At 45.9% G+C, this 22,553-nt stretch overlaps 1 protein-coding gene and 1 long non-coding RNA gene across 5 annotated transcripts in view; one reads left to right on the top strand and one right to left on the bottom strand.

Moving 5' to 3' along the window:
* The window catches only part of Ppef2 (protein phosphatase with EF-hand domain 2), a 31,947-nt gene that overhangs the window by 7,332 nt on the left and 2,062 nt on the right, over positions 1-22,553 (top strand). The window contains exons 6-14 of the mRNA XM_006993500.4: positions 794-840; positions 2,194-2,360; positions 2,911-2,947; positions 3,031-3,180; positions 8,152-8,529; positions 11,092-11,277; positions 13,886-14,028; positions 19,332-19,438; positions 21,434-21,597. Coding sequence (XP_006993562.1) covers positions 794-840; positions 2,194-2,360; positions 2,911-2,947; positions 3,031-3,180; positions 8,152-8,529; positions 11,092-11,277; positions 13,886-14,028; positions 19,332-19,438; positions 21,434-21,597 — 1,379 coding nt within the window. The remainder of the gene's footprint in view (positions 1-793; positions 841-2,193; positions 2,361-2,910; positions 2,948-3,030; positions 3,181-8,151; positions 8,530-11,091; positions 11,278-13,885; positions 14,029-19,331; positions 19,439-21,433; positions 21,598-22,553) is intronic.
* Positions 182-11,216, bottom strand: LOC102909658 (uncharacterized). Of its 4 annotated transcripts, none has more exons than XR_013043016.1 (5): positions 11,078-11,194; positions 7,174-8,570; positions 6,321-6,407; positions 4,810-4,985; positions 182-408 (listed from the first exon to the last, which is right to left on the bottom strand). It is a non-coding gene; the product is annotated as an uncharacterized LOC102909658 (long non-coding RNA). The 4 variants fall into 4 exon arrangements; XR_013043015.1 differs by having other exon boundaries at positions 7,180-8,570; XR_001576183.2 differs by lacking the exon at positions 7,174-8,570 and having other exon boundaries at positions 11,078-11,216.

The raw sequence follows: 22,553 nt of genomic DNA, 5'->3' as shown, positions 1-22,553 counted from the left end.
AGCAGGTCAAAGCGCCTCTCCTTCAGCTGACCATGCACACAGTTGTCCCACGCTTACTTAGAGGAGACATGGTTCAGAGAAGCAATTCATAGTGACTCCGAGTTCACCTTCCATACTGAGAATAAAATCACCACAATAGCCAACCAACAGCAAAGAACAAACGAAGAAACCCCACCCAGCCTTTTGTGTGAGCAGACATTTTATTCCTTGGTGCTCGAGCAAATTCCAAGGCTTATAGCGTTATTATTTCCATCCATACACACGTCTCCCGTGGAGAACCCAGCAGCCAGTCTTCTCCATTTGCTGAGCAGCATCCATGAGCACAGAAGCCACACTCCAGCTGAGACAGATGCACACGACAGGTTGTGAACTGGTCCAGCGGATATGTCTTCCTCACCCTGCAAACATCTGAAAGTTAAAAATCATTGTTTCAACACGTGAACAGGAGATTTCTTGTTAGGTATAGCCTTGGTAACTTCTCTTGAACAATCTCCCAACACTGGCCCCGAAATGCACAGTGGCACCTTCTCGTTGAAGTGGGGCGAGGTCCCCAGCTCTCACCCCTTACCACCCTGGATTATTCTCTGCCGTCTTTGCTTCAGGGACAATTTGGATAATTCACTGTTGGTGAGAATCGTGTGCTTTACTAAGTCCATGTGCAGCGAGATGAAATGACAGCCACTGTCCCCAGATTAGTATCTGTTGGTTTCTTAACTTGGTCAGGTCTTCCAGGCACAGTATTTTTCTTGTTAAAGAAGGGTCAGTGTGAACTAATATTCTTTTTCTCTGTTAGGAGATTTACATGGCCAATTGGACGACTTAATTTTTATATTTTATAAGGTATGAACATTCAAAGTAAGTTACTTTCTTGCTCTGAGGCTTAATTTAAAAGTTCAGATATGTTCTCCATTACACAAATGCTTTACATAGCCTGTATTTAAAAAAAAAAGATTTATTTTTATTTTATGGGTTTTTTTTTTTTTTGCCTGCATGTATTTCAGCACACCACATGCATGCAGTGCCCATAGAGGCCAGAAGAGGGCGCTGGATCCCTTGGAACTGGAGTTACTGATGGTTGTGAGCTTCCATGTGGGTGTTGGGAATCAAACCTGGGTCCTCTGAAAGAGAGCAGCCAGTGCTTTTAACTGCTCAGCCATCTCTCCAGCCCCAATCGCTTAGATTTTTAAAATATTATTTTAAATGACGTATGTGTATGTATAAGACATGATACAAAAATCAGCTTTGCTTTTGGTTCTGGGTTTTGTTTTGTGTGTGTGTGTGTGTGTGGTTTTATGTTGTTTTTTGTAAAATTTAGGCAAACTCAAATGTTATATTGATAAACACTTGGAATCATTATTAAGCAATTGATTTTCTATTTTTCCAAATAAAGAAGATTGCTATGGAACCAACCATGCATATTTAATATTTTATTAGTACAATATTACTTTGTATATCTACTGTATTTCAAAATCATTATATATAATAAAAAATAACATATAATAAAAAATGTATAATTTTTTTTTTAGTTTTTTTTTTTTTTTTTAAATATGGTCTCATATAGACCAGGCTGGCCTTGAACTTCTGATCCTTCCTGCCTCCACCTTCCAAGTGCTGGGATTACAGGCTGGCTTGCTCAGCCTGGTATTATCTTATTTAATCTCTATGAATCCATGGCAGTCAGTATGACTATTTTTTTTTGAATGATTTATTTATTTTTATTTTGTGTTTTGTCTGCATGTATGCCTGTGTAAGGGTGTCAGATCCCCTGGAACTGGAACTACAGACAGTTTTGAGCTGCCATGTGGGTGCTGGGAATTAAACCCAGGTCCTCTGGAAGAGCAGTCAGTGCTCTTAACCACTGAGCCATCTCTCCAGCCTATGACTATTTTTGTTATTGTCCTTAAGTACCTGAAACTTAAAAGTGGTTTCCATGTCACAAGACCAGTATCCTTTGTTCACCCCACATGGCAACGCCGTGTCTGTGCATCAAATGTCAGTTTGATGGGCGTCTCCTATCCTCAGCCTCTTTAGAAAGGAAATATAACACAACGGGAAACATTTCCCTTTTGGTTGGTGTTGCCGTGTGGAGGATCACAGGATTGGCTCTGCCTGACACAGCTGCCTTTAACATAATGTTCTCTTCCCCTCCTCCTCCTCTGTCTGCCTCTTCTTGGACTCATCTTCGGATGGAAGAACGGTCTACCATCGCCAGAGAGGGCGTACGTGTTCAACGGTGACTTCGTGGATCGGGGCAAGGACTCAGTAGAGGTCCTAATGGTGCTGTTTGCCTTCATGTTGGTTTATCCTAAAGAGTTCCATCTTAACAGAGGAAACCATGAGGATCACCTCCTGAACTTACGGTACAGGCCCAGACACGCTGGCTGTTGGGTGCTTGCTTTCAGTTGCAAAAAGTTACTTTTCTACAGTCCTTGCTTTAGATGCCTTTCAAACATAGTTTTCCTAGGGCTAAGGTTGTAGTTCAGTGATGGAGCACTTGTCCAGCATGCACAGGCCCTGGGTTCAATTACCAGGAAAAAAAAAGTTTTCTAATTTCTAAAAGAACACACAGTATATAATATTTTAAAAGACTTTTTAAAATTCCATGTTATTTTACTATTGTAATAAGAACATATTTTTAGCATATTAGTATTTTAACTTGTAAACAATAAGGATTCGCTCAGAGGAAGTAGTAAGTCTAGATAAACAAAAAGAATAGAATTTAAACATCTCATAATTTCTTTTCCCAGAAATAATGGCGAAATTGTAAACTTCTTGATGATGATTTCTATCTCTCTTTTTTCTATGTATTCTAAGGGCACAAAAATAGAATAAGCACTTTTATAAAATGTGGTCACGCCATGACTTCTGTCACTAAATGCATCTTCCTGTGTGCTTTGCCTCTGTGTCCAGATACGGCTTCACCAAGGAAGTGATGGATAAATACAAGGTGTGCCCCTTTCCAAGCCAAACTTTCTTCTCCCTCAGACTGAGCTCTGTGATGCTGAATGTATTGTCGGTATCATTTCTCAGATACATGGGAAGAAAATCCTGAGGACACTCCAAGATGTCTTCTGCTGGCTTCCGCTGGCCACAATGGTTGATGAGAAAGTCCTGGTTCTTCATGGCGGAGTCTCAGACAGGACTGACTTGGAACTTCTGGCTAAACTAGACAGGCACAAGGTACTGATTCATGAGACCATACAAATCTCACGTTCTGTCTAGACACACTGTCAATGTAAAATAAATGTCACCTTGCCTGGTAACTGGTGAGAATGTGGAGAAAGGGCTGAGGGTTCACAGGGAGCAAGTGTGCTGTAATCCATTAGCAATGTCTGTCATGGACACAAAACAGAGGAGTGGCAGCCAATGCTGTGTGTTTGCCATCCTTGATTTAGATGATTCTAATTAATTGTCCCTTAATACCATCACCCAAAGAGCCTCTGTTTCTCAAATAATTTATATCCCCAAATGATTTATATCTGAATCATCTAACTAAATTCAACCCAGGTGTATTCAGCACCTAGCATGGTCAGGGAGGATGCTTGCTTGCCATGTGCAAAGACAATACTAAGGAGATATGAAAATGATCCAGAGACTGTCTGTTCTTCAGGTGCCTACAACAGCTCTGTGTGCCGGCAGAGGAGGTAGAGAATGTGACAAGGAGTGGATTATAGCTGATGAACAATAGCTTCCTATTGTCCATTTCACTTTAGAAACAGAGGCCTGGAAAACAAAGGCTTTGTATTCTTCTCATAATAGACTCTTAAACTTTTCACGGTATGTCAGGCATCTATCCTCCAACTGTCCCATGGCCACCTCTGTGGCGCTTTCCTGACCATTCCAACAACATGGAACTTGTTACTACAGAATGTACTGCCTTGACTCTGAATGTCTCCAGTGGCTGTGGACATACACCACAGCACACAGTTTGAGAGTCAGGACTGGCTTTGAGTCTTGGAATTTTCAGGTATCGGTGACATGGCAAACTTTGTTCCATGTCACTGTCTAGAGAATCATCCTAGGGATCTGTACTGCCAAGAAAACATGCTGCCATGTCCTCCCAGACAAGGGGGGCGGGCCGTGTGTGTGTGTGTGTGTGTGTGTGTGTGTGTGTTGCAGGGGTGTGTGTGTGTGTGTGTGTGTGTGTGTGTGTGTGTGTGTGTGTGTGTGTGGAATACAGAGGCTTTGCCCCTTCCAAAACAATCCAGAACTTGCAGGGTCTCCACTTTGATCCCCCTCATCAGACCGTGGTTACATGGGACCCCTACACTTGCAGAGAAGTTGGAAACAAAGTATTTTATGGTTGGCCATCTGCTCAGCAAGAAAGTTGCAGTTTGCATCCTGTGACAAAGAATCGGGAGAGAGATCTGGGAGGAATGATACTCTTTGCCACAAAGATGTTCAAGTAAGAACATGAGGGCTGGAGAGATGGCTCAGTGGTTAAGAGCACTGGCTGCTTTCCCAGAGGACCCAGGTTCAATTCCCAGCACCCATACGGCAGCTCACAACTGTCACTAACTCCAGTTCCTGGGGATCTGACACCTTCATACCAACACACATAAAATAAAGTTAAATAGATTATTTAAAAGAAAGAAAGTGTTGCCTGAGTCAGCAAAGCCTGGCCTGAGAAGTGAGGCAGAAAGGGATAAAAACTCCAGTTCTTCTGCTTAGAATTTGTGGCCTTGGACAAGCTAACTTAACATGACCTTAGATTTAACTTGCGTAATGGGGATATGAATAAACTATATTGTTGGCACTGTGAAGATTCAATTTAAATATGTTACACATGCCTTATAAAATGCTGCTTACCTTTGGCTGAGGTGACGGAAAGTTCCAAAGGTCTCTGTTAAATATTTATCTCTTGTGTAAACGAAGGTCTGTAGCAACATCGCAGTCTTAGGAACTTGGAATTCTTGCTAGCCTGCCACAGTGCATCATGATCCAAGATGGCTGCTTGAGTTCCTTCCAGTCATTGTGGTCGCATCCTAGCCAATTAAGAAGAACAGAAGAAAGAGCTCTTTTCTTTTATGGACATCCCATGGCACTCAGCATTTCTCTTCTGATCTAATTGACAAGAACTTAGTCAAATGTCTATGTTTACCTGAAAGGGAAGTTTGCGAACACACTCTTTATCCCAGAGTGCACGACCCTTACTGAAGACTAGAGAGACAGAGATTAGAAACAGGACTAAGTTAGGTTGGCAACACTGACTTAGTTTGTCTTGTTGACCTCCTAAACTTACGCACACCCTTCCTCAACACACAGAACCAGGCTCACGGCACAGAGCTACACGGAGCTCATTGCATGCATACATTGCCTCAGAGTCCAAGGCTTCTGTACTCAGGTTCTACCTATCAGGTTTGGGTACGGCTTCTTGGGATTTGGTGGCCAAGGGACAAGTTACACATCCCTGTGTCCCCAACCCAATGCTCGAAGAGGAAAAAGATACATTCTTTAGCAAATGCTAAAGAGAGAAAGAGCTCTGTAGCATTCAGGGGCTCACAACTGTCTTCTGGTCATCTCAGCCGTTAATGTTTGTTTTTGTTTTGTTTGTTTGTTTGTTAATTTAAGGCTGGTCTAGAGCTCACTGTGTAGTCAAGGCTAGCCCCCAGTTTGTGATCCTCCTCTTGTGCCTCCCAAGTGCTGGGATTACAAGTGTACACCACCATGCCCAGCTTCAGCCTTAAAGCTGCAGGTTTCCTTATGGCATTTGCACACATACTCAGGGGTGGTTGATGTTTAAAGACTTTTATGGCAGTGTGAGAGCCTGTGCAGGACAGAAGATAGCGCTGGATCCCCTGGAACTGGAGTTACTGGTGGTTGTGAGCTGCCTAAGGTGGATGCTGGCAACTGAACTCCAGGCCAAACGTGAGCAGCAAGTGATGTTAATTCTTAACTGCTGAGCCAGCTCTTCAGCCTTCACACTTAATTTTTAAAATCAGATATTTTTTGAGTGTTTTGTCTGCATGTATGTATGTGCATGTATGTACATGTATGAATGTGCTTGCAGAGGTAGGGGAGGGCACTGGACCCCTGAAACTGGAGTTTCAGATGACTGAACCACCATGTGGGGGCTGGGAATTGAAGCTGGGTCCCCTGGAAGAAGGGCGAATGTTGATCCATCTCTCCAGCCCCCATACTTAGTTTTAGTTGGTCCTCTCACCCATCTCTTCTTTTCTCCCTCCCCCTCCCCCTTTATATTGAGAGTGTAGGGCCCTAGAACCTATCAATCAGTTCTTCCTGTTTCCCTTGTTAAATCCGCATGTTGCCTGGCACCTGTCTTTTTCAAGCTTGATATTTCACAAACTTTGAGTCCAAACCTTCTGTTCAGCTGTGTTTCCATCTGGAGATAGAGACAGCAAGCCGCAGGAGAGCCAGTTATCTCACGGGGAGAACCGTGTGTAACCCTGAAAACACAGAAGTGGAGGAACTTTGGAAAGAGTCAAAGGAACAGTTTATTTTCATGGCTTAGCACATGTTAACTCCCGAACATTTGGTTGGTAAAGTTCTGTGGCAGGGCTGGTGCAGCTGTTTGTACAACCTGGGGAGCCTGGGGAGCCCCTGGGGGCAGAGTGGGGGGAGGTGGGAGGGCTCCAGTCAGACTAACTGGATCGGGTGCAGGAAGAGTCTCGGTTTCTCTGTGTCTCAGTTTCCTTGGCTGTCTGTAAATGATGATGCTCCCATAGAGCTGGTGAGAACGTGGGTTGACTTACGAAAATTGTGAGAAGTAGCACCTCACCTCACCTACCAAAAACGCTCAAAACACTGGAACCTGAAGTTTCCCTAAGAATCAAAGTTAGAGGCACTTCTAGGAGCGGGTGATGGAATTGTTAAAGTTGCCTGAGAGGTGACAGGGGTGTCAGTGATGACTGACTTTTGCTGTGAGAATGCAGTGAGAAGGGGCTGACTAGGTGATCTCAACCCCCCCCCCCCCAGTTGTTAGGAAAGGATCAATTGGGTAGCTCCTGTCCAATGTCTGTACAGCCTCATTACCTCCACGCAGAGTGGATTCTTTTCAGGGCACATTCGTCCCGCTGACCCTCTCCAGGACTTTTCTTTGCTCTTGTCCTAAGCCAGTCAACCCTGGGATGGGTCTTTTTTTGTACATCGGTTCCTGCACCTATTTGCGCGGGGAGGGAGGGGGACACCCCCCCCCCCATTCTGTGCACATACACTCACAGAGTTCTTAGCCTCCTCAGCCTTCCTGGTAGCCCTCGGCTCCAGGGATGGTTGTCTTTGTGTATCTTGCCACGCAGTTCCGAGTCAGACCCCTGTCTTTCCCGAGAACTGCATTCTATTTATTCTTCAACTCGGTCCCAGCACCAGGATGACTGAGTCGGTGACGGCCCCCTTCTGCGGCCGGTAGAATCACAGCATTTCCGGTCACCTGTCCTGCAGAAGTCCGCCTTTCTCTATTCTACACCAGCCTATCAACCCACGCAATCCAGGACTTCCAGCAGATGGCGCCAAACCCCGCACAGAAGAGATTTTTTGTTTGTTTGTTTTTCTCTTGAGAGCCCTATGTCAGAGGCAGGATCTTGCCCGTCCATGTTTTATGCTCTGGTCCCGACTCTGCATTTGCTACTGTTCCATTTGCCGGCATTATTAAGCAAAAGAAGGGTTCCCTTATTGGTAATGCTGCGACTGTCCACCAGAAAACCTAGGCTACATGACGGATGGGTGGACAGCATGGGCTCGCTACACACGGGGGTGACTCGCATAGCGCACAGTTTTCCTTTGGAGATACAAAATGTCAGTATGTGTGTTTGCAAAAAGTATGTTAAATATGAATAATTTAAACATGAAATGCAACAACAAAAAGATATAAGCCTGCCAATCACATGTTTGAATTGTGGTGGCCACATGGGATTGCTGTTCGAAGTTCTGAGGGTTGCTGTCATGATCTGGCTTGTCTCAGCTCAGGAAAAGTGCACAGAGCAGCACGGTTTGTGGACTCCAGGGTTTAGGACCTGGGATGCCGGAACGGTAGTCTGAAAGGACTTAGCATTTCATTCCTGCAAGTGTGTGTGTGTGTGTGTGTGTGTGTGTACACGTGTGTGTGTACACGTGTGTGTGTGTGCGCGCGCGCGTGCATGTATATGTGTATTTATTTGTTTGTTTGTTTATTTATTTATTTTTGAACACGTTTAGATTGTTTCTACCTTGAGATGCAAAATGAGAAAGGAAAGTGAGAACCGGGAGCAGAAGAGGAAAGTCACCCCGACAAGCTCTGGACAGAGACCTACTCCGTGGTTCCTTCCTCAAAGCCGCTCTCTCCCCTCTTCGCCTTTTCACCCGGGCTCTGGCTTTAAGGCCCACAAAGCCTGCCGGTCCTGCAGCATTCCCTGCGTTGACCACAAGGGGCAGTCCCGGCAGGGCCGCCGCTCGGTGGACCTGGAGCTGGAGCGGTGCCGGGAGCAAGCCGGCTTCCCAAGGATCAGGGAGAAGGGGGAGCCCTTGGCCCCGGACACCGACTGTGATGCTGATGCGGGTGGGGTCCTGGAGCCCACTCCGGAAGAGTGGAAGCAGGTAGGTGTGGCTCGCTGCTGTCTCTTCAGAATGCCTGCCGTCTGGGGGACCAACATATCAAAACCACTGTATAAATGAAGGAGGTTTACCAAGGTCCCTCTTTCTATCAAGAATTTTAAAACTCCAGAAGGACATTAGTTTTTGTTTAATAACTCATGTTAATGTTTTGTAACGAGTGGGGAGAGGCTGCTGGGGAGAGGCTGTTGCCCAAGAATACCTCTTCCAGGATTTGGCATCAGCTAGGGATGCAGGTTAGGTACCACTCAGTGGATTCTTTTCCATGTTAATTTTATGGAGGAAGCTGGCTGCTTCAGCACAAGGCCAAAAGAACCAGGCAGTAGCTTCTGCCCTGTTTTCAGGAAAGTACAGGCTGCCCCAGCTCTCTAGAACTCTGTCATTTGGCCATCCCTAGCTGCAAGGGAGTCTGGAAAAGTGTGTATAGCTGGACACATGGCTACCCCAAACACACTCATTCTGTCAGGACAGATGAAAACAAACAGGCAGATAAGAAGGATGCACTGCACAGTGTGGCCCATCACTTGCCAAAATGGGAGACTCAGGAAAAAAGGGGAAGAGACATTTACAGGGGCAAGGCTATGTCAGGGAGGCCCCTGAAATGGCCAGCCTGGTGTCTCAGTTAGGCTTTTGGTTTTGTTTTTCTTTTTTGAGATGGGGGTTTCTCTCTGTGGCCCTGGCTGTCTTGGAACTCACCATGTGCCAGGCTGGCCTCAAACTCAGAGATCCACCTGCCTCTGACTCCCAAGCGCTGGAATTAAAAGCATGCGCCACCATACCTGGCTGCTGTTTAGTTAGGGTTTCTATTGCTGTGATTAAACACCACGACCAAAAATAACTTGGGAAAAAAGGGGTTTATTTTGCTTACACATCATGGTCCATCACTGAGGAAATTCAGGGCAGGCACTCAAACAGGGCAGGAATCTGGAGGTAGCAGCTGATGAAGAGGCCATGGCGGGCTGCTGACCTGCTCCCCATGGAATGCTCAGGCTGTTTCCTTATGTGACATTCTGGGTGGGATGGGTCTGGCATATGAATTATTAATCAAGACAGTACCCCACAGACTTGCCTATAGGCCAGTCTCAGAGAGGCATTTTCTCAGCTTGTGTCATGTGACATAAACTTATCAGCACACCTGGTGACCAGGTTGGAGATAATGTTGGTGGTCTTGGGCAGTTACAGAGCTATGAAAACTTGATGGTGTCATCATTTGTCATCTACAAAAGTGGCAGTTTCATAAAGTTCATCCAATAAAGAAAAGAATTCAGAATCTTTTGAAAGCTAAAGTGAGCAGAAGTAGCCACTGGCTGGACAAAGGAGGGTGAGGAACAGATGCCACACTCTCCCAGAGTTATTGATCTGGGCTTCAATGCCAGCTTACACTTGAAACTTAAAATGGAAGTCTTTCCTTCTGCAACACGTGACCCAATCGTGTGCAGCTACTTATAAATCAAATGCATTTTTTCCTGAAAAGTACATGCAGAAAGTGTTACATGTCTTCGCTCCAAATCCACATCTGCATTGGGTAAGACTGGCAATGGAAAACGCTTCTCTGAGTGTGAGCAGGAGCAGGGAACCTGAGCTGCTGGAAAGACTTCGCAGATCTTCTGCGGCTTTGTGTCAAAATCCTTAAGTTACTTTAAAAAGCAAAACATTGTTTGAGCTTCTCCAGGACCACAGCTAGGGCTGTGAACTCCCCAGGGGAGACTGTCGGCCATTTCCAGGAGCTCTGCCTTCACTTTGGAGCCAGGGTGCAAGGACCTGGGATGCAGGCTCTGACCAGGGGTAGCACAGCAGCCCTTATGCCCAGCTGTTACCCCAGCAATGCTACCTCTTCTACATGCTGACCTTCTACGTAAGATTTATGTTCAAGAAAACAGGTATGTACTTACCAGTCAATAGGTGTGCACACTCATTCGTGAAACAAAACCCTCTAAGCTGCCTGCCTGCGATCCCTATCCTTGGGAAGTGGAGGCAGGAGATCAGTTGTTCAGTATCATTCTCAGCCAGCCTGGGCTACACAAGACCATGTCTCCAAACAAACAAACAAACAAACAACAAGAAGTCTGAAACACTTGGGAGGCTGAGGTAAAAGAGTCACTGTGAGTTCAAGGACAGTCATGGCTGCTTAGCAAGACCCTGTCTCAAAACAAACAAAAACAAACAGCAAAAAGATGTGACAAATCTTTTTAAATGCAGCCTCGGCATCCAAAATATAAGCATGGGGCTGGAGAGATGGCTCCGTGGCTAAGATCACTGGTCACTCTTCCAGAGGACCCTGGATTTGATTCCCAGCATGCATAGGGTATCCCAAAACCATCTATAACTCCAGTTCCCGGGAACCCAACACCCTCTCTGGCCTCCTTGGCCAAATAAAACTTCAAAATACAAATGTGTCAAATATTAATTGCATAGAAATTTATTCATTTCCTCCTACTTTTTCCTTCTTTCCCTCCCTCCTCGGCTTCCTGCTCCCCACCCTCTTCCTCCACCTCCTTCTGTTTTTCCTGTGAATGACTGAGTGGATATGTACCTTGGTCTTCCTAGGTTGTAGATATTCTGTGGAGCGATCCCATGGCCCAAGAGGGCTGCAAGACCAACACTGTCCGAGGAGGAGGCTGTTACTTCGGGCCTGATGTGACAGAAAAGTTGCTGGAGAAATACAAGCTGCAGTTCCTGATTCGTTCGCATGAATGCAAACCCGAAGGCTATGAATTCTGCCACAGCCGCAAGGTGGGCTGGGCTTCTGCAGCAGTCCGCATTTGTGACACAGACGTGGTCCAAAGAGCTCCTCCCAGGAGCTGACAACCAACTGTACCTAGGGCGTGTTACCTACTTGCCCAAGGCAGCTAGGTACTTTGTGTGTGTGTGCGCGCGCGCGCGCGCGCGCGCGCGCGGCATGTGCGCATGCGTGGGAGGAGGGGCCTGTGTGTGTGATCCAGACAGGAAGTCAACATGGGGTATCTTCAGTTCTCCTCCACCGTGTTTGTTGAGGCAGGTCTCTCAGTGAGTCTGGAACTCCCCAATTCATCTAGACTGGCTGGCCAGTGAGCCCCAGGGGTCCGCCCATCTCTTCCCCCCCCCCCCCCCAGCACTGAGATTACAGATGGACACCACTAAGCCAGCTTTTATGTGGGTGCTGGGGAGCCGCACTCAAGTCCTCATGTAGCAAGCACTCTGCCAACAAAGCCATCTTCTCAGGCTTTACAACCTTTTACCTTTGACTTTTATGACTTTTTTGTTTTGTTTTTGAGACAGGGTACATAGCCCTGGCTAACCTGGAACTCACTATGCAGATGAGGCAGGCTTTGAACTCCGAAGATTTGCCTGCCTCTGCTTCCTGAGTCTTGGGGTTAAAAGCATCACCATACCCAACTTCTAAAATTTAAAATTTGGTGGTAGCTACTGCTTCTCAAAAGCCTGAGAGCAAGGGACACATAAGACCCTTTTTGATTGATGGACACAGGAAGCCAGTGCTCCCCCAGACACATCTTTACCTCCAAGTCACATGGTTTGCAGTCAGTTGCCTCAAACATCCCTTCAAGGCACTGGATTTTAGCACTGTCCAGGCAGATATTCGGGGTCTTGTGTATTTGGGTATCTCCAAATGCAATAACATAGAACTCTGTGTTCCCAAAATCCTCTTTCTATGGGAGATCAATGGATTCACAGTTAATTATAGAGGAAACATTTGACTACGTGGTTAGTGTGTCCTTGTTGCAAATCTCCAAGAACATTTTTTCCCCTATGTTCACTGTGAATTTTAAGGAAGAGACATTGTGTTCAGTATCTCCCAGAAGAAAATGTACATGTCGACAGGAGAAAGTCTCACAGGTTATCTCTGAGGTGCTGTCTTAGGGTTTCTATTACTGTGAAGGCACACCATGAACATGGGAACTCTTTTTTTTTTTTTTTTTTTTTTTTGGTGTTGTTGTTGTTGTTTTGTTTTTCGAGACAGGGTTTCTCTGTGTAGCTTTGCGCCTTTCCTGGATCTCCCTCTGTAGACCAGGCTGGCCTCGAACTCACAAAGATTCGCCTGCCTCTGCCTCCCAAGTGCTGGGATTAAAGGCGTGGGCCACCACTGCCCAGCCGGCAACTCTTATAAAGATAACATTTAATTGAGGTGGCTTGCTCACAGTTCAGAGATTCAGTCCATTGTCACCATGGCAGGGAGCATGGCGGCATGCAGGCAGACACGGTGCTGGAGAAGGGGCAGGGACATGTTGCTATGCAGGCAACAGGAAGCAGAGTGTCTCACTGGGCATGGCTCGAGCATCTATGAGACCTCTAAGTCCACCCCCACAGTGACACACTTCCTCCAACAAGGCCACACCTCCTAATAGTGCCACTTCCTTTAGGGGCCATTTTCTTTCAAACCACCACAGGTACAACACCCATAGAAACCCTACTCTGGGGGCTGGAGAGGTGGTCAGCAGTTCAGAATGCTTATTGCTCTTGGAGAGGACCTGGGGTCTGTGACTAACATCCACTTAGGACTCACAACCACCTGTGACTCTAGTTCTGAGAAATTTGACCCTGACTTCTGGCCTCTGTGGGCACTGCACACACACACACACACACACACACACAGAGAGAGAGAGAGAGAGAGAGAGAGAGAGAGAGAGAGAGAGAGAGAGAGAGAGAGAGAGAACACATAAACTTATGCAGGGCCACATACACTCAAAATTTTTTAAAGAAAGGATTAATAATTAAGAACACAGTTCCATGTTATTGCATTTGGAGATACCCAAATACACAAGACCCCGAATATCTGCCTGGACAGTGCCAAAATCCAGTGCCTTGAAGGGATGTTTGAGGCAACTGACTGCAAGCCATGTGACTTGGAAGTAAAGGTGTGTCTGGGGGAGCACTGGCTTCCGGTGTCCATCAATCAAAAAGGGTCTTATGTGTCCCTTGCTGCATTGGGGCAGCCCACTAGCTTCAGAACTAATTTGCTTGCTACACATGGACTGCCCCAGTTCATGAGACCCAGCCTGCTTCCAAGATGAACCAAAGAAGGTGTATTACCCCTTTGTTACCCCTTTGTTAAAAAAAAAAAAAGTCTGCTGATTTTACTTAGGATGGAAAAGTGAAATCATATTATGGATCTCCAATCAGCTTGAGTGTCTACAACTTAAGTCACAATTCTCTAAAGCATTGAGGACAGAGAGAGGGGTAGAGGAGGAGGAGGAAGGGTGGGAGGGGAAGCAGGTAGGAAGCGAGGGAGGAGGTCCATAGAAGAGTGTGAGAAGCAGCCCCGAAGGATGTGAGTTGGCCAATGGATTGAGGATGAAGATTCTTCGGTGTGCATCAATTCTGTGTGGCCTCTGTTTCGGTACAGGTGTTAACCATCTTCTCCGCCTCCAACTACTACGAAGTTGGCAGTAACCGAGGTGCCTATGTTAAACTGGGACCAGCCCTGACTCCGCATATTGTGCAGTATCAAGCTAACAAGACGACACACAGGCTAACCATGAGGCAAAGGCAAGCTTTTCAATGAGTGGTTATCAGAAAAAGAATTTTCCCGAGCAGTGGTGGTGCATGCATTTAATCCCAGCAACTGAGAGACAGAGGCAGGTGGATCTCTGTGAGTTTGAGGCCAGCCTGGTCTACAGAGTGAGTTTCAGGACAGCCAGGGCTGTTACACAGAGAAACCCTGTCTTGAAAACAAAACGAGAGAGAGAGAGAAAGAGAGAGAGAGAAAATTTTAGTGCTTAGAAACATTAGATGCCATTACATTTATTCAAATTCTCCAGAACAATCCAGAATTTAGCTACATTCGTATTAAATCTAGAATAGACATCATACCAGAGTCCCTGTCCCTTTGCTGTTGTTTTTGTGGTTGCTCAGTTTCTTTTTCTTTATGAGACAGGGTCTCACTGTGTAGCCTTAACTGGCCAGGAACTTGCTATGTGGACCAGCATGGCTTTGAACTCATAGAGATGCACCTGCCTCTGCCCCCTGAGCACTAGGATTAAAGGTGTGTGCCACCACTGGTTTCTTTTCTTCCTCCCTCCCTCCCTCCTTCCCTTCTTCCCTCCCTTCTTCCCTTCTTCCCTTCTTCCTTCCTTCCTTCCTTCCTTCCTTCCTTCCTTCCTTCCTTCCTTCCTTCCTTCCTTCCTTCCTTCCTTCCTTTTCTCTCTCTCTCTGTTTGAGACAGGCTCTCCTGTAGGCCAGGCTGGCCTCAACCTCACACACAGGTAAGGATGACCTCCACTTTCCGTTCTTTCTGCCTCCATCTCCCAAGAGCTGAGAATAGAGGCAGCCAGACCACACCTGCCTACTTCTGTTTTCTGTTATTGTAATGAAATATCTGATGCGAGGTATTTACAAAGAAAAGGAGCTTATTTAGCATATAGTTTTGGAGGCTGGAAGAGTAGAACTGGGCAGCCCCTTGGTCTGTCCTTGGCGAGGACCTAACTGCAGATGGCGTCTCATCAGGGTAAGGACTCGGAGAAAGAGCTACAGCTTGAGATGGGAAGCGGACAAAGGAGGAGCCTTAGGTTCCTTCTGTTTTAATAGCTCTCTCACAGAACTCAGTCAAGAGACCCAGGAGAACTGCCTGCATCGTGTGTGTATGAGTGTGTGTGTGGTGTATGTGTGTGTGTGTGTGGTGTATGTGTGTGTGTGGTGTATGTGTGTGTGTGGTGTGTGTGGTGTGTGTGTGGTGTATGTGTGTATGTATGAGTGTGTGTGTGGTGTGTATGTGTGTGTGTGTGGTGTGGTGTGTGTGTGGTGTGGTGTGTGTATGTGTGTATGTGGTGTGTGTGGTGTGTGTGGTGTGTATGTGTGTGTGTGTTGTGGTGTGTGTGGTGTGTGTGTGATGTGGTGTGTGTGTGTGGTGTGTGTATGTGTGATGTGTGTGTGTGGTGTGTATGTGTGTGTGATGTGGTGTGTGTATGTGTGAGTGTGTGTGTGTGTGTGGTGTGTGTGTGTGTGTGTGGTGTGTGTGTGTGTGATGTGGTGTGTGTATGTGTGTGATGTGGTGTGTGTGGTGTATGTGTGTATGAGTGTGTGTGTGGTGTGAGTGTGTGAGTGTGTGTGTGTGTGTGGTGTGTGTGTGTGATGTGGTGTATGTGTGTGTGTGTGTGGTGTGTGTGTGTGTGATGTGGTGTGTGTGTGTATGAGTGTGTGTGGTGTGTGTGTGTGTGAGTGTGTGTGTGTGTGTGGTGTGTGTGATGTGGTGTGTGTATGTGTGTGTGTGTGTGTGTATGTATGTGTGTGTGTGATGACCTAAGGACCTTGTTCTCAGCCCCACCCTCTAAAAGTCCCATCACCACAGTTCAGTGCAAGTCCTGAACACATGAACCTTTGGAGAACAAGTCCAGCAAACCAGAGCAGCCTGCTTCTCCATACCCTCATCTCTTTACCCTCCCATCACTGACAACAGGTGCCTCTGGCTGAGATCCCGGTATCAGGCCGCTGAGTCCGGTCAATGTTATTCTGTTTCCTGCTCCCCGGGAAGGATTTGTGTTACCTTAAGTCCCTTTACCCGTGGGACTTGGCAAGTAGATTCCAGAGCACAAGTTTGTTAACTGTGAGCCTTTCTGGGAAGGAAGCGTGGGATAGATTTTTGACTGGCTCTAGATTTGGAGTTCTAACCTAGATGAGAACTTACTGTATGGTGAGAGTTATAAAGAATTTACATACATCACCTCACACTGAGTTTGTGAAATGCACCTATTTCGTTTTATCCATTTCGTGTTGGTAGATGAATTCCCTAAGAAACAGAACTCAGCGCAGCTACTCTGAAGGGAGGGAGGCAGTCTGCGCCCTGCTGGTTTGATGGTGGTGTCCCTGGGTTGAACAACTGTTTATTATCGCCTCCCATGGAGAGGAGGGCTTCAGGGGGAACGAGTACTTCCTGAGAGGCCCGGTTTCAGTTTACAGAACAGCCTTCTTTAATGATTCAGTCAAACTAAATTAAAAATCAAAATAGACAAAGTTAGCATAAATCAAGTGGGTAGAGATTTAAAATATTAACGATGTAACATTGGCTTTGAGTCCAACCTTTTTCAGAAAGAAATGTGACATAAAATGTAGACTTCCCACAGAGAATCAATCCTCCCGTGAATCCAAATCTTCCTTGGAGCTTTATTAAAAAACAAAACAAAACGAAATGAAAACCCAGCCCTCTGAGCTCCACACAGGGTACTCAGCTGCTCCGGGGCATGGACCCAGCACAGAAAGGCTCCAGTTTTTAGGACTCAGCTGTTGTCACCACAAAGAGTCACCGAGGGGGACCAAGTGTGCTTTACTAAGAAGATCAAAGAGATCCACTTGTGGGAAACACTGAGTGCTTTAAATGAGTACTTTGCCTAATTTCCCCAGAAGTCGCTATCAGCAGCATCAGCCGCCTGCGGCACAATGGCTGACTTAGAAATAAATGAAGGGCCTGTCCCAAAGCCTCAAGGCCATCAACTCGCACTGGCTTTCCTCAGAGGAACCCCATTCAGAGTTCATTTACTGTGTAAGTTCACTTCTCACAGAATGGCACAGTCAGCCTGGGTTTCAGCCGGCGAGGCCATGGCATTCTGTTATCACGATGCTGCCTACTTCAGTGGGTGTGAGGGACTGGTGAGAACCTGTGCAGACAAGCTGGCAAGATGGCTTCGTGGGTAAGGGTATCTGCAGCCAAGCCAGGCAACCTGAGTTCCAGGTCTGGAATCCACATGATCAAAGGAGAACCGACTCTTTTTTTTCTTAAGGTTTATTTATTATTATGCAGTGTTCTGCCTGCATGCATGCCTTCATACCAGAAGAGGGCACCAGATCTCATTATTGATGGTTATGAGCCACCATGTGGTTGCTGGGAATTGAACTCAGGACCTCCGGAAGAGCAGTCAGTGCTCTTAACCTCTGAGCCATCTCTCCAGCCCGAGAACCAACTCTTGAAAGTTATTCTCTAATCTACATACTCATGCTGTGACTAACACACACACACACACACACACACACACACACACACACACACACACACACACTATGTGCAGAGTTCCAGTTGATTCCAGAGAACCTTATCCATCCAGAAGGTTGTCCAGGCTTTGCTACCTCAGATCCCTGCTTAACTGTCAATGACTACTGTTTGCAAGGAGATCTTTGAAATGAGTTCGCTAACTGATTCTTTTTAGGGTCCTATTAGGTTCTGATATAACAAAAAATTCTAGGCAAAGCTTATGTGCTCATACACCCATGCAATTTGGACCAAGTTTTAGATCGCTCACACAGAGTTAATGGAACACACTTATGGATTGCTAGTTAAATAACTTAAATTGCAACAAACATTTCCCTTCTAAAAAAACAAAAAACTTTTTTTTTTGTAAGACTGTCTCATGTAATCCAGGCTAGCCTTGAACTTGCTATGTAGCCAAGACTAACCTTGAACTCCTGAACCTTCTGCCTGAGCCTCCAGAGTGCTGGGATTATAGGCATGTACCACTACACCTGGCCAATGAATAGTTTTATCAAACATGACAAAAATGCTTTAAGAAATAGTTTTCACTTGAAAAGAGAGGTTTGCTGATCATTTATAGAATGGCTGGCTCTTCGATATTACAAATTAAGTACATTGGTTTTTTTAAATCTCCTTTTTATCTCTTGTCCCTTCAATTACTAATATTTATTGAACATCTATTTTGGGCTCAGTGCTATATGCCCATAATTATTTGATTTACCCAATAAAAATGAGAAAATAGGGTTAGGGCCGTAGTTTGTAACTACAACACTTGCTAAGCATGCGCAAAGCTTGATCCCAACACCCTCCTTCCCATCAAAAAAAAAATTAAAAACCTGAATTAGTGATTTTTGTGTTTTTAGGTAAATCTCATTTTCTGTTTCACATAATAATAAAATATGAGGGAGACATGATGCTTTAGTAGGACAACAAACGGTCCATGGAAAGTTGGCACCAGACTTTCTGCTAAATGCAGAAATTTACTTATTTTTCTGTCCACTTTCATCCTGTGAGGCCAATGGCCTTTTATACCTGTTTTATGGATGGAACTACTGAGGTACAGTCTGCTTAGAGCACTTGATGGCAGAGGTGATCTTTCTCCAGACCTGAACCCCCCACTGTGCTGTAGTAAGAAGGAACAGTGTCCCCCAGACTGATCCTGTTCACACACAACTGGGAAAAGTGGGGGACAGAGGGGAGAAATAGGAGATGGAAAACTTTTCTCCAAAGTAGAGTGTTGGGGAATATTATTTTAAGGTGTGTTACTTTTGTTTATGTTTTGTTTGTTTAATTCTGTGAAGTTGTGTTACTGTGCCTGTCTAAAACACCTGATGGTCTAATAAAGAGCTGAACGGCCAATAATGAGGCAGGAGAAAGAATAGGCGGGGCTGGCAGACAGAGAGAAGATATAGTAGGAGAGATCTGGGAGAAAGAAAGGTCTAGAAGTGAGAGGAGAGGAGAATACTAGGGGCCAGCCACCCAGCCACCCAGCCACCCAGCCATCTAGTCACAGAGTAAGAGTGAAAGTAAGATACACAGAAGTAAGAAAAGGAAAAACTGCAGAGCCAAAGACAAATGGGATTATTTAGGTTAAGAAAAGCTGGCAAGAAACAAGTCAAGCTAAGGCCGGGCATTTATAATTAAGAACAAACGTCTGCGTGTGATTTATTTGGGAGCTGGGTGGTCGCCCCAAAAAAGAGCAAAGAGTAAAAACAACCAACAACAGTTGAGCTCTTGGGAGCTTGAGGTACTGAGAATGAGAGGAGGAATGGGTGAGAACCCAGGACTTACCTTAGACTCGGCTTTTCACAAACCTCTTCTCTTCGGGTTCCAGGATCAGCAGGGTGGAGGAGTCAGCCCTGAGAGCCCTGCGGCAAAACTTATTTGCTCATTCCTCAGACCTGCTTGCGGAATTTCAGAAGCACGATGCGGCTGAGAGCGGTAAGGACAGAGGAAGCACACCTGGGGAGTCTGTGCAGGTGTGAGCGGGCTGCTGAGGGGGTGAAACACCAGTGTAAGACACCGGCTTGATGTAGTCTTTGTGAATGGAGGAATGAGAGAGAGAGACAGAGATAGAGACAGAGAGGAAGAGAGACAGACTAACAGAGAGACGGGGTGGAGGGGGAGAGGGAGAGAGACAGACAGACACAGAGAGGAAGAGAGACAGAGAGAGAGACAGACAACAGAGAGACGGGGTGGAGGGGGAGAGGGAGACAGACAGAGAGACAGACAGACAGAGAGAGAGACGGGGTGGGGGAGAGGGAGAGAGAGAGAAGTGGAGAGGAGAGAGGGAGGTTCTCCCACCTCTTGTTGCTGAGCCTATCAGCCCATATTCTATTGTCAAAGCTAAAAAATTCATTTATATTCAACTTGATGGAATTACTAACAAAACTTTGATTAATTGCAGCCCATCAGAAATGGAAGAAACACTTATATGCACTTGTATAGGTTCTTAAGGGTTTTAGTGAACAGAATATTTCAAGGGATGGAGAATATTGGTTCTTTCTTTCTTTGGTACTGGGAATTGAACCTAGGATCTTGTGTATGCTAGGTAATGCTCTGTACTAGGTACTCCAGCACTTACCTTTTAAATACACACACACACACACACACACACACACACACACACACACACACACGAGAGAGAGAGAGAGAGAGAGAGAGAGAGAGAGAGAGAGAGACAGAGACAGAGACAGAGACAGAGACAGAGAGACAGAGAGAGACAGACACAGAGAGACACAGACTCATATCATACATGAAAGGACTGGAGTTGGTCCAGGACACACGAAGACCAAGTTCTCAGCACAAAGGAGATGTATTTCCCCAGAGGGACAGAGGGCAAGGATAAGGAACCAAGACAGGAGATAGAGGGTGAGGGAGAAGGGAAAGGAACCAGGGAGAGGGGACAGGGTATCTGTCCTGCAGAGACAAAGGACTGTCTCTGGATAGAGAGGAGACTGATGTGTCACATAGGCAAATGGTGGTTTATAAAGGTAAAAGGGGAAACCCCATGTTAGGATGAGGTGGGTAATTGTAATAGGGCATGTCAATTAGGTGAGCCAAAGGGGGCTTTTCATTGCTGGACTTCAATACTTTGATAGCTGGACCTCAGTGGTCAGCCTCAGGAGAAGGAAGTGGCCAAATAAGGGAATGGACCTTGGTGGTACCTGTGGTTTAGCAAGGAAGAGGGGATGGGGGAAGGGCAAGGCCTGCCAGAGCCACGTTTGCCATGCTTGGGCCTGTTAGAGAGCCCTTCAATACACACACACACACACACACACACACACACACACACACATATACTTACATATACACAAATACACATACCTAATACACATATATTTTATATGACTCACAATAATCTTCATGTACCCAAATTTAATAAATAAAAATATACATAATTGGGACTGGAGAGATGGCATAGAGGTTAAGAACACTGGCTACTCTTCCAGAGGACCTGAGTTCAATTCCCAGCGACCACATGGTGGCTCACAACCATCTATAATGAGATCTGGTGCCCTCTTCTGGTCACAGGGATACATGCAGGCAGAACACGGTATACATACATAAATAAATAAATCTTTAAAAAAGAATACATAATTAAGTTTTAATTATAGGCACACACAAAATTTATACCATATTTCACACACACACACACACACACACACACACACACACACACACACACACACACACGCACGCTTTGTTGCCTCTCTGAAGTTCAAACTGGCCATCTTATATATCATCCGGCAAGCCCCATTTCCAGTCAGTCCACTCCGCCATGACCAACAGAGGTAGTGGCCATGCCCATTCTTCCCATTACCCACTTCTAGTTCAAGACTGTCAGGATACAAATGTAGGCACTGCATGCATGTCCTACTGGACAAGAAACTGGACTTGTAGGCGGCAGGTCAACAGGCCAGGCTGTTCCCACAGGCGTAATCACCCTGAGTGACTGGGCTGTCGCTGTGGAGTCTGTACTGCACCTGGGGTTGCCATGGCGGATGCTCCGGCCACAGCTGGTGAACAGTTCGGTGGATAATGTGCTGGAGTACAAGACTTGGTTGGAGAGCCTGGCTAAAGAGCAGCTGAGCCGAGAGGTAAGGGTGTGATCGTGGTGATGGGGAGAGCACATGGCAGCCACTGAACCCCCTTAGGGAGCACCAGAATTCTGAAATAGCTATTTAGGGCCCCAAAGGCAGGGTGGGGAAAACAGAAGCAACCATTTGTTACATTCCTGTGTGTTCTGGGGGTTTATATAGCTGTCTCAATTAATCCCCCCAAAAACACCCTAAGGTAGGTGTTATCCATGCTATTAGACCTGAGAATGCATTGCCCATAGAGCTTACGACCTTAGCCTGGGGTTATAGAATTCCTCAGCTGTGACTCAGGCATGGGCTAAGGGTGTACTCTGTGGGAAAGCGTGTGGTTAGTATGCCCAAAGCCCTGGATCAACCTCCAGCACCAAGACAAAACAAAACTGGAGTCTACTGACTTTAAATCTCATTTTGTTACCCCAACACCATGACACCTCCTCTGTTTTAAAATGCTAATAAATAGTTAGTGACAATGTCACTTAAGTGAGACTTTTCGTTATGTGCTTTTGAAAAAACATCTTTGTTGCAACCCAATTCAGACATTCTGTATTTCACCCACTTGAAAGAACACAATCCAATAATGTGTAGTGTGCACTGGTCCCTTGTTATCTGGCATGAGGAGGATGCTCACGGGGCTGTGGATGCTCAGATCCCTTCTGTAAAACAGCATGGTTGTGCACATCCTCCAGCAGACTTTGATCTCTAGGTGACTTATAACACCTAATGCAATGCAAATGCTATGTAAGAATCTGGAATACTGGATTGTAGAGGAAATGATGATGGGGAACGTCTGTGCAGGTCCAGTACTGACACAATTTCCATCCACGGTTAAGCCTCTGGATATGATGGGATGACTACATTCGAAAATACGTGCAACTGTCTACCACAGTCGATTTTAGAGTCCTTGTACATGAATGACGACATTCCGACTTCACTCTAGTGAGGTGGGATAATAATAA

This window comes from Peromyscus maniculatus, chromosome 10, assembly GCF_049852395.1.
Source record: "Peromyscus maniculatus bairdii isolate BWxNUB_F1_BW_parent chromosome 10, HU_Pman_BW_mat_3.1, whole genome shotgun sequence".
In the NCBI taxonomy this organism is placed as follows: Eukaryota; Metazoa; Chordata; class Mammalia; order Rodentia; family Cricetidae; genus Peromyscus; species Peromyscus maniculatus.
This window is presented reverse-complemented; position numbering and strand designations above follow the sequence as displayed.